Source organism: Silene latifolia, chromosome 1 (assembly GCF_048544455.1).
Source record: "Silene latifolia isolate original U9 population chromosome 1, ASM4854445v1, whole genome shotgun sequence".
NCBI classification, from domain to species: domain Eukaryota; kingdom Viridiplantae; phylum Streptophyta; class Magnoliopsida; order Caryophyllales; family Caryophyllaceae; genus Silene; species Silene latifolia.
In genome coordinates, this window is record NC_133526.1 from 197,299,675 (window position 1) to 197,311,982 (window position 12,308).

Sequence of the window (12,308 nt, forward strand, 5' to 3'; positions counted from 1 at the left end):
GTGGTGGTGATGGGGTGGTAAAAGAGGACTGTTGGTGGCGGCAACCACTGCTAGGGGGGGGAGTTGGCAGCGCTGGTTCGACTCGCCGGCGGCAGTCGACCAGGCTGGTACCGGTGGTGTGTGGTGGGGTCGTGTTGGGGAACGTGCCTGGTGGTTGACACGGCCCCGTGGTGGCGCGTGGTGGCGGGGAAACGCGTGTGCAGGGAAGTGTTGTATTTAGTTTTCGAAACGGGTTTTTGTCAACGCAAGTTTAATAATTAGAATCCGGGATATATCGTATTAATTAATTAATCAATTTAACTTCCGGGTTATTTAAATAATTGGAGACGGGTGTTTGAGTTGTTTAAGTTCGATTCGGTTTCTTAATCATTTAATTCGTTAAATCTCTTAATTAACATAATAATCATTAATTCAATTCCCGAGTTACTTATATAATCAATTAACTTAATCTCCGAGTCATTTAAATAATTTAAAGAATTTAGAGACGGGTTAGAGTCGGATTGGTTAAACTGGAAAACTGTTATATCGGGAAAGTTTCCAATTAAGGAAACTTTTCCATTTTAGGAAGTTCTATTTTTAGTAACTTCTATTTTGGGAACGGAAATAGTCAAGTAATCATTTATTATTATTTATCTTTCAGAGGGCGAATTTGTTGTGGAATATTATCGAGCATCATCTGTCCATTTGATCTGCGATGATCGAGGTAGGGAAATACACTAATTGAGTTCTTACGATTATAAAGAGTGGTATGTTCGGTGATTATATGACATATCTGATTTATCTCATCTGTCTTATTGAGCATTGTCATTTCATACATTTCATACATTTCATACATGTCATTTGCATCGGAGTTGGAGTTGGAGGAGATGAGATTATTACGATAAGGCCCAGGCGGGTTCTGCGCAGACCCGCCCGGTGTCCTCGACCATTGGTGGTATATCGACGACGGTCGATTGTTGTGTCTGCCGGGGATCGGTATGGCCGGGCGTAAGGGGATATGAGATATGAGATTGAGTTGGGATGGTGATGGAGGTGACGGAGTATCATGCATATCATAATATATTGTTTTATTATTTCCCTACTCAACCTCGTGGTTGACCCTGTGTATTCGTGAACACCTGTGATGAACCGTTTTATGGGGAGCAGATTGACAGGTACCTCGGTGACTGATAGAAGCTGGATGGGAAGAGAGCTGGGATCACCTGACCTAGAGCTAGCCCACTTTTATTTCTGTTTAGTTATCAGACTTTATTTCCAGATGAGACATTTTTCCATTCAGTTGTAAACATTATAAGTTTTAATTTAAAGTACTGTTTATCTTTCCTTTGTTATCTACTGCCTCGGGTTTCCGAGATGGTAACACCCTTCTTTATCAAAGGAGTCCTAGTTCAGGCCCTTAAATAAATGGGGGTGTTACATCATCTTCATACCCTAGTCGGCCTGTTACTCGCAACTTGGCTGCAGCCAGAGATATGTTGAGTTGTACTATTCCAACCTTATCTCCACATGCAAGTCGTGTCCTTGCATATATTCAATCTGTTATTGCAAAATATGAAGCCAATGACCCGGAAGTTAGCGGTATACCAGAGTGGCGTGATTGGTGGCAGGTTGAGAAGCGCTTTTTACGCTTAACCGGGGTTGTTCCGACTTATTATACATCTTTTGATTTCGATAATTCTTTGTAATGTATTTGGTTTAAAATTAAATGAAATGATCATTTTGAAAGTGTTGAGTTATGCTTGTTTGATTTGCTTCCATTTTTTCAACTCCATAGATCTATCAGTCATCATCAAGATCTGATTATGGCACAACTTCCTAACATATATGGCACAACTTCCTAACATATATATTAATTAAAAAACAACTCAACCCACACATTAGTATAAATACATTGCATTATCTCAACTAACATGCATTTCCATTATCTCAATATATTCTCCAAACCCTAATCGCTAAAACATGCTCGATCCGTATGAAGGACGCCAAAGAAGATGGAAATGAAATAATTAGAAACACATACATGGAAATGAAATAATTAGCAGATGCTGAACGGAACCTAATGGTCGATAAAAACACATACATTGAAATGAAATAATTAGAACAATAAAATAATGACGATGAAACAAACCTGATAATTACAGAATGTACGTAAAGAGACGATGAAATCAACAGTGACGGCGAGAAGATAAAGCGACGATGAGAAAGAGATAAAGAGACGATGAGAAAGTGTGTGTTTTGTGTTTGTGTTTGGCTGCTGCTGGGTTTGTGTTTGTGTATTAAGGTTTGTGTTTTGTGGCTGCAGCAGACTTGTGTTTGTGTGGTTTATAGTATGGAAGGTATTGACAACGGTTATTAAACAACAACCGTTATGAAATATGTTTTGACAACGGTTGTAAAAAACACCCGTTGTTAAATAAGTTTTAACAACGGGTTTCAAAAATAACCGTTGTGATTACTTTTCACTAAATTTGCGCCAATTTTGCGCCAAATTATTAACAACGGTTGTGCATGGGTGACCCGTTGTTAAAACTAATAACAACGGTTTTTATAACCATACCCGTTGTAATTTATTTTAGTAAAATTCGCGCCATACATTCTACAACGTCTATTGTGATTTTCGTGAATAATCGTTGTTAAAGGGGCGTTGTAGTTGCCTGGATTTGTAGTAGTGATTTCACATCCTCAAACATAGAACTCGTGGTAAGGAGGTCTCTCCTCCTTTGTCCGGGCTTGAGACCGGCAATGAGCAAAAGCTCATAGGCGGAGTTCCCCCCCTTACCCTACCCCTACCCCTACCCCTACCCCTATCCCTACCGGCTACCCCTACCCCTAAACCTAAACAAATATAGACACAGTACCATAATAAAAACATTCTGCCCCAAAAAAAAATACTATAATCTACAAAAGAAAGAATTTTTTTTTTTTTTTTTTTTTGACAAGAAGAAAGAATTTTTTGTTTGTTTATTATATAGTGTATCGTCATATTAGACTCTCTACCTACAAAACAGAATAATAAAATTATAGCCAAACCTATACGACAGTACGGTGAATTAGAATAATAAAATTATAGACAAACGTATACAACGGTACGGTGAATTGTAGCATATACGTGACGTCCAAATCGTTTGCCAAATTTGGCTTGCTCTATCACCTATAAAAGCACACAAAAAAAGTTTATTATTAAATAATTCTTAAAAATTTTAAATTATGAATTCAGATTGTACCAAAAGGATAGTTTTACCCCATTCTTCTTGGTCCTTATCCTCCATGTATTATTTATTCTCGTGTCACTATACACTGCCATGCCCCGTATTCGTACGGTTACGTCCAACACAGGGACGGTAAAGAGCATAAAGTAACGAGAATTTGAAAGCTCTGTTTGTTGGAATACATGATCCGGGTGGATCCGATTAACCGTGATTGAGGCAAATCTAACCTTGTCGGTACACCTTTGAGTGGGGCACTACAAAATTGAAACCCAATAGATATAATAAAGGCAGTTGTTATTACTAAAGCGTTAACAAAATACTCGTAAATAAATAAATAGTACTGATTACGGAATAAAAGATATCGTACTTAATATAAGTGACCTACCACCACAAACTCTCGTGTCTTTTTTTTCAATCTGATGCCCATCTACCTGAACTCCCCTGAACACCCAACTTACCCATTATTGCTCTTTACCTCGACCCCCCATCCAAGGCTCATCGGAACCACTCGGTACGGTCTCTCTTCCCATCCTATTGTGTTTGAATGGCCCAAGTTTCTGCATTATCGTCACGGAAGTTCTCACTGGACACACTGAAATTGTATGGCTTCAATAGGTTTTGGAGGGATTAAGAGTAGTTCTTTCGGCCGCAGGTCCTATCACTATTTATTGTGATAAAAGCGGGACAATTTTTAAAGCAAAGGAGTTTAAGTCTAGTAACAAGTATAGACATATACTTAGAAAGTTTCATGTAATTAAAAATTACATTGAACAAAGGGAAATAAGGATTTGCAAGTTTGGGACTAGCGATGACAATAGATAGGATCTTATAAGATCCAGATTCAAATCTTTACGTCCTATAGTGGTTCCAGATTCGATCCATATCCACAATCCATATCCATATCTTGATCCACGGGATTTAGAGTGGATTTAGATCTATCCCGTATCCATTTAATGGTAAAAAAAATAAATCATTTTTTAAGTATTAAGTAATAGTTTTTTGGTTATACTATAACTTACCAAACTATTTTTTTACACTAGAATACAAATGTTAAAATAAAATGGTAATGGTATCGAAATAAAATTTCATAAAATATAGTAATGAAAGTACTTACCCGATACTGGACATCCATCGGTGTAACAGTGAGATCAACATATCTGACCACCTTTTTACAGCAGCCACGACAGTAAATCTGCAAACACACCAAATCAATGAAATAATTAGAAAAATCGCCTACTTCTCTACTAAAAAATGGTACCCAGTTGCCCAAATCGCCTCTTTCTCCACCAGTTACAACCACGGCTACCCTGAATCCACAAAAGAACAGCCCCAAACCGCTTGACAACCCATTCCAACCTAGAACAAACGCCCTAAAACGACATTAGTTTACTACAACTTTCCAACCATCCCCACCATCTCAAACGAGTTGGCCAATTCGATAATCCCAAAACACCTATGGACAATTAACAGCCCCAAACCCGCTTGACAATCCACTCCAACCTCGACAAACGCCCTAAAAAAACATTAGTTTACTATTCTCATTTTGCTAACCATTCCATCCCATTATCTCAATACAGGTTAGCCAATTCGATAATCCCAAACACCCTGTGGACGATTACAGCCTTCACGTTTCAACAATAAAACATAATCATAAAGCAAAACCAAATCGAACCCCCCAAGAATTGCTGATGAACACAAGATTACAATGATTAAGCATTGAATCCACCATATCAAAAAGATTCCTATGAATTAAATAGGAAAGTAAACCACCACAATCACACAGAATAACTGTCATCAGCATGTAAACGCTGAACCTTGACCGTAAATTGAGTTAAAATATAAAAACGGTAATATGATAGATAGCACTACAACCTACAATTTTATTTTCAACAATTCAAACAGAAGATTATAATGAAAAACAGAGTGTTATTGTTAAGCATGCATGAGTTTTATGTTCATCTAATGGTGGTAGTTTCTAAACAACTCTTGTTTTTTATAATTTAATCCTAAAGTTATCATCCGGACCCCTTGGTTAAATGACCGATTCTTAAATGTTCTAAACTCAATGTAGCTTACTAAGTACAGTTGGTTGTAGGTTAAGATAGATCATAGAGACGAAATTTTGATTTGTTTAAGAACTTTGGTGAGCATCCAAAACAACACCACAAATTCCTTAGAACTTTGGTGAGCATCCAAAACAACAACCACTGCTACCCTGAATCCACAAAAGAACAGCCCCAAACCGCTTGGCAGCCCACTCCAACTCCAACCTACACAAACGCCGTAAAAACAACCATTTTGCCAACCATCTATCCCACTGTCACAATATGAGTTGGCCAATTCAACAATCCCAAAACCCGTATGGACGATTAACAGCCCCAAACCGCTTGACAACCCACTCCAACCTAGGGCAAACGCCCTAAAACGACATTTGTTTACTACAATCATTTTGCCAACCATCCATCCCACCATCTCAAAACGAGTTGGCCAATTCGATAATCCCAAAACCCCTATGAACAATTAACAGCCCCAAACCCGCTTGACAATCAACTACCTCAACAAACGCCCAAAAACGACATTAGTTTACTATTCTCATTTTGCTAACCATCCATCCCACCATCTCAATACGGGTTAGCCAAATCGATAATCCCAAAAAGCCTATGGACGATTACAGCCATCACATTTCAACAATATAACATAATCATAAGCAAAACCAAATCGAACCCCCCAAGAATTGCTGATGAACACAACTACACAAGATTACTATGATTAAGCATTGAATCCACCATATCAACAAGATTCCTATGAATTAAATAGGCAAGTAAATGATCACAATAACACGGAATAACTGTCATGAGCACGTAAACAACCACAATAACACGGAATTAATACCTAATTGCGACAGCGGAAATGCAATGACAAAACCCTAAAGACAACAAGTCTACCCATTTTTCTAACATCAACAAAAAAACAATAGATAAAATCAAGGAGATTAATAATATTAACCTCGAAGCCGACTTTAGCTTTGATCCAGCCGCCCGGTAACTCGACGGAGACGATATCGTCGGAATTCGTAAAGGGACCCATCGACATGTGCAGAACACCTGTGTATTCGGACTCCATGAGAAAAAAATAAAATAAAAATAATCAGCACTATAATCAAATCAAACAAGAACAATCGAAAAGAGAAAAAAAAAATCAAAGATGTGTAATTGGTAATAAAAAAGAGAACAATCGCAAAGAATTAAAGAATATGTAATTATCACAGTAACAGAACAAGAACAATGCAATTCGTTAACAAAGAGAGTGGAAAGAGAGAGAGAGAAGGGAAAAAGATGAGCGCGAGAGCCGAGAGTGAGCTTCGAGAGACTGCAATGGAGTAGAAAGAACGCAATTATTTTTTTTTGGTGCAATGAAAGAACGCAATTATGGGAATGATTATTATCGAGCTTTCTTATTCAGGCATATGATGTATGTAATCCATATTTATAACATTAATGAGGCACCAATTCCTGGTTAAGACCGTCATTAATTAAGACGTTCTCACATTATAAAAGAGGTTGTGGTCTTTGGGATTTTTTAAAATTAAAGATAAGACGGTATTAAATAAGATCAATTCTCAGAGTAAATTATAGAAGTACAACCAATCTGCTCAAATTTTATATTGAAAGTTTTGAATTTGAGTTCAAAATTAACTTCTTTTTTTTTGAACGGTAAAATCAGGTAATTACATTTTCATAGCCCTTTTAGCTAGACTATGAGCACATTTATTAAGAGATGTATAAGATGATAAGTAAAACCATGTTTTAGAATCTAAAATGTTGAATTTGTGTTTCATCTTAGATTTTAAAATAAAATCATGACTTTTCAATTTAAAATCTTAAAAATCCAAAATTAAGATTATGGTTTTGCGGATTCATTATTGTCTCAATATTTTGACTTAAAACTTAATTATATTCAAGTTAAAATCTAGGTTATAATCAGTGGCGAATCTAGGATTTATGAAATGAAGGTATTTAGTAAAATTTATAACATAAACAAAAAACGCCAAAATATAATTACTCGATTAGGCGCGTCATTTAACAAATAATATTGTTCCGGGCGTAATTCCAGAGCAAGTATAGTTACCACCCGTGGCTTATTGAATGATGTCTTGAGTTGGATTCTCCCTTGGTCTTAATCGTTCCTCTCGGCCTCTCCTGCAACAATGAACGAACTGAGGGCTTGGCTTGGCGCCAAGCGTACTCACTCCGACGCCCAAGTCAGTGAACTCAGATGTATAAGTTGTATGCTAATTGGCTAGGAATATATTGTAGAGAGATAAGGAAGATTATACCAGATGAATAGTGTATTTAGGTCAAGTTGTGTATTTCTGGATTGGATCCTTTCCTCAATGAGGGTTGAGGAGTATTTGTAGACTTCACCTTTTGTCACGTAGTGGCCAAGTGGCCAAGTGGCTAGCAGGTGGAAAGACTGATCTACCCCTCGGCCGAGGGACCTATGGCTGGCCGGCGGGCTCTGATGACCCGCCGCCGAGGGGTCCTGGATATGAGTACGCGGGTATGTGCCCCGGCTGGCAGGTTACCATGCCGAGACCCAGGTTGACAGGCCGATGGGCGGCATCGGCTAGGTTGTCTAAGTCGTTGACTTCTTTGTGGACATCTTTGACCTTGCTCGTATGTTGACTTGGTCGGCGGTGCAAGAATATGCCCCATCAATTTGCCCCAGCGTAGTCTATGCCGTGGTATGGGCTTCGATGTACGCCTGAGCGTATATTCTGCGCAAGTAGTTTGCGAAAATTTTCCTGCATCGGCTTCTTCTGCGGCGGCTTCTTCCGCTCCGCCTAGTCTTTCTTAGGCCGTACCATATCCCCCTCCACATGGATGTGTATTGGGCATCCGATGTGGAAGAGAAAGGGACGCTGGCCGAGAGGGGTTGAGCGCCGGTTATTTTTGATTGCACCCGGCCGGCGGTGTCTAGCTTGGTTGATCATGTGGCCGGCGGAGATCAGATACTTGGGAGTTTGTTGAGGAAGGTGAATAGGCGGAGAGATTTGAATAGGCGTGTTGAAGACGTTTGGTCACTGTTGCATTGATTGACACAACTGTTGCAACGATTGACATCCCGTGGTTGCATGTCCGACACGTGTCTGCACGCTGATTGGTTGACGCTTCATGGGTGTTTCTTTGATTGGTCCGCTTCATGGGCTTTTCCCTATAAATAGGGCAATTGCTCCGAAAAATTGGCCACCAATTTCATTCTCCAAAATTTTTCTCTCTAAACTTCCAAGGGTTTCTTTGTCTTCTAATTTCCAGAGTTGTTACTCCGGCGAGCGTTTTCTTCAAGGTAAACAAAAACTTTCCAATTTTTAATTTTGTAAGTTCATTGTAAACATGTCTTCTGCCGACGCCGGGCCTAGTAAGCCGGGCCGTAGGTCCCCTTCTCCCGAAGTCGATCCTCGAATTCTGGAGGAATGGGAGGATGATTCTGATGTCGATGATGATGCAGAAGATTTTGGTGACGATGCTGAGGAGGCTCGTCCTAATAACGTGAGGAAGTACGTTATGGATCACGGCCTCGCTTGTAAAGTCCGTCTTGACTGTACTTGGACCCATAAGTTAGCCCGCTGTTCCGGTGAGATATTTTTCGAGAAACATTTCTTCTTCGGTGAGGGCTACGAAATTGTTATCCCGGAGGAGGGTCGGTTGTCTGTTGCCCTCCACCGGGCCACACCGGCGTATATATGCGACATTTGGAGTTTGGGCTCCGGTTTCCGCTGAATGGGTATGTTGTGGCCATCCTCAAGGCCATGAACGTTGCCGTTGCCCAACTGCACCCGTTGGCTATGAGGACCATAATCGGGTTTGTCTGGCTGTGTCTCTTCAAGGGGGAGGCCCCAACGGTTAACTTATTTCGCCGACTTCATTATCTCCAGCCGTCATTCTCTGGCCGTGCCGGGTGGCATAGCGTGCACACGGAGAAGGGTTATGTCACTGCTGACAAACTTTCCTCTTGCAAGGGCTGGCAGGGTCGGTGGGTGTACGTTAAGGTGCCGAACGACTATCCGCTTCCCTGCTCCTTTCAGCATCAAGTTAACTTGCGGTGTGAGACTAAGGCGGAGCATGACAGATGGGTCTCCGGAAGAAACTCAAAATGGATCTTTGGCGGGGTTCTTCTCTCGGAGGACGAGAGGTTGGCAATGCGGCTTTTTGAGGTAGACAAGGGTGGGCTGCCGAAAAGATGGATTCCTCCAACGCAGATCATTCTTCAGGATGAGCCGCTTTGCCATGTCGGCCTCATACCGGCCCTAGCGCAGGGTGAGTGGGGTCGGTGTGAGGCCCATCACCGTTCTCGTTGTGTCTTTGAACTTTGATTTATTTCTTCTACTTAACTCTTGCTTCGTTTCCTTCGCAGGCCATTTTGGACCGGACTGCCCGAGGATATCCTCCGGAGAATGGGATCGAACAAAGATAAAACCGTTGCTAACTTACATCCCAAAGCTCTCCCCAATGACCGCAGGAGGTCGCCGATCGATCTCTCAGAGCGGCCGGGTGAAAAGCTTGAGTGCGGTGGAGACCCGGGCGAAGGTTGTTAGTAACGTGCCGCGTCATATCGCGCAAAACGAAGTCCTCGGCGGTGGTGGCGTCGACACTGGCTCCGCCTTCCATCCCCCTGTTCGAAGGAGACGGTGGAGGTCATTTGTATCTCCAACGGGGATGACTCCGACGAGGAGGAGGGCTCGCCCCTTGTCCGTAAAAGAAAACAGACGGCCTATACCGCGACCGTTGATTTCGCTGGCCGACGAGAGAGACGCGCGTTTCGGCCAAGAAGGCCAAGCACGGTATTGTTCTTTCTGTGGCTTCAGATTTAGCCGGTTCCTTAGGCGCGCTCGTGTGAGCTCTTTGGCATGTCTGCGTATGTCGATACTTATGCTTGCTTTAAATTTTGTAGATCGGCCCCAGTCGTCCGCCGCTCTGTTGGGCGCAAGTGGAGGGGAGCTCTGCGGGTGGTGATCAACACGTCACCGTGAACTCTTCATCCCGAAGGTTTCCCTCCCCCGATTGCGGCGGTGATCAAAATGTCACCACCTTTGTCCCTTCATCCCGAAGGTTTCCTTCCCCGGCTACGGGCCGGTGATAAAAATGTCGCCTTTGTCCCTTCATCCTGAAGGTTTCCTTCTCCCGGCTCATAGATGAAGGCACGGAGGCGATCAAGGAGCTGGCGAGGTGGAACAGTCTTTACCGGTGCTCGTATCGTAGAGCGGAGGAGAAGGTCGTGGCTCAATCCATCTTGGAGCTAAATGCCACTAAGAAGGTGGCCGCGAAGGCCAAGCAGGATCTTCTCAATGAGCAGAGGCTTAGGGAAGAGGCCGAGAGGGCGCTCTTGGTCGAAAGAAAACTCGGGCGGGATGTTGAGAAAGAGGTCCTTCTTTGAGAGAGCCAAGGCCGAGGCTGCGGCATTTGAATCGCTAAGTTTCTTTGGAGAAGTGTACACTCGTTCAGGGGCGCGCCGACCTCTACCTCCAGCAGAGGAATGAATCCAGGGACCTGTTTAAGGCCCAGGCGGAGGTGGTTCGGATCAAAGATGCCGTTATTAGGCAAAAGGATAAGGACATTGAGATGCTCCAAACCGTCATGCTCCCTAAACATGTGTCTTGAATTCGGGATTTAGCGAAGGAAGGAGCTGCTAGGGAAGTGATTGAGGAGCTCTTCCCTCTTGATGGTTCCTTTCCGTGGGACGAGATACGACAAGTCGCTTGATGACAAGCTCGAAGCCAAGGAGAAGGCCGTGGCGGCGGAGAAGGTCAAGAGGCGGTGAGGGCGAAGGCGGAGGAGGAGAAGCGGCTACGGGCCGAGAAGGCTAAAGAGGCCTCGGAGGAAGCCAAGCGGGCAAGGGCAATCGAGGCCGCCGAGGTCGCTAGAATAGCCATTTGGATTACTTTGAAGGAGATGCCGCTATCGCTGCTGATGGCGAGCAGCAGCAGACGTAGGGATGATATCTGTAGCCCTTTGCCCCTTTTTTGTATTTTGTATAGCTTGAGTAGGTTGTCTTTCGGCTTACCCTTATAGGGACGGCCGTTGACCGCATTCCTTGTAATCAGTTTGATCCTTTTTAATGAGAGCTGGTTTTTACTTCACTTCTTTTTCTTGTGCTAGTATTCGAGCTTCAACCGTCCTTTTAGCGTCTTCGTCTTTGTCCGGGTTGTCTCCTTCCGTTATTAATTGAGTATCTTTTATGTTCCCGCCTCGGCTTGGCCGAGGCAGTCTAGAGTGCGTGTCTCAATTGTGTTAACGCTTCCAAGGCATCTTGATCGTTTCAGCGAGTATCAACCGCGCTGGTTATAACCGTCGCAGTGTCTGCTTCCTTAGGGTGCATGCCGCTCTTGTCGGTATGTCAGTGTGAGCCGTCGTCTGCCGTGGCGTCTACTACTTGGAGGATCTGCGACGGTGCCTATTTCTTGAAGGAGACTCCCATGGCGTCTACTACTTGGAGGAGCTGCGACGGTGCTGTTTCTTGAAGGAGACTCCGTGGCGTCTACTTCTTGGAGTGATCGCGACGGCGTCACACCACGGGGGTGACTGCGTGGCGTCTACTACTTGGAGGCTGCGACGGTGCCTGTTTCTTGAAGGAGACTCCCGTGGCGTCTACTACTTGGAGTGATTGCGACGGCGTCACACCCTCGAGGGTGATCGCCGTGGCGTCTACTACTTGGAGTGATCTGCGACGGTGCTGTTTCTTGAAGGAGACTCCCGTGGCGTCTACTACTTGGAGTGATTGCGACGGCGTCACACCCTGGGGGTGACTCGCCGTGGCGTCTACTACTTGGAGTGGCTGCGACGGTGCCTGTTTCTTGAAGGAGACTCCTGTGGCGTCTACTACTTGGAGTGATCGCGACGGCGTCACACTGGGGGTGACTCGCCGTGGCGTCTACTACTTGGAGTGATCTGCGACGGTGCCTATTTCTTGAAGGAGACTCCCGTGGCGTCTACTACTTGGAGGATGCGACGGCGTCACACCTGCAGGGGGTGACTCGCCGTGGCGTCTACTACTTGGAGTGACTGCGACGGTGCCGTTTCTTGAAGGAGACTCCCGTGGCGT

The 12,308-nt window shown here is 43.5% G+C and overlaps 1 protein-coding gene across 1 annotated transcript; it reads right to left on the minus strand.

Annotated features, from left to right (window-relative positions):
* Nucleotides 1–2,919: 2,919 nt before the first annotated feature.
* LOC141620883 (uncharacterized) lies at nucleotides 2,920–6,643 on the minus strand. Its single transcript, XM_074437652.1, has 4 exons — nucleotides 6,216–6,643; nucleotides 4,324–4,401; nucleotides 3,242–3,463; nucleotides 2,920–3,151 (listed from the first exon to the last, which is right to left on the minus strand). The coding sequence occupies exons 1-4, from the start codon at nucleotides 6,330–6,332 to the stop codon at nucleotides 3,065–3,067; spliced, it is 504 nt and encodes a 167-aa protein (XP_074293753.1). The 5' UTR covers nucleotides 6,333–6,643; the 3' UTR covers nucleotides 2,920–3,064.
* Between the last annotated feature and the right edge of the window lie 5,665 nt (nucleotides 6,644–12,308).

Coding starts and splice junctions, on each gene's coding strand:
- LOC141620883 (XM_074437652.1), bottom strand. CDS start 6,332: ATGGAGTCCGAATACACAGGTGTTCTGCACATGTCGATGGGTCCCTTT. Junction 4,402..6,215: donor AAGCTAAAGTCGGCTTCGAG/GTTAATATTATT, acceptor GTGTGTTTGCAG/ATTTACTGTCGTGGCTGCTG. Junction 3,464..4,323: donor CGATGGATGTCCAGTATCGG/GTAAGTACTTTC, acceptor TCAATTTTGTAG/TGCCCCACTCAAAGGTGTAC.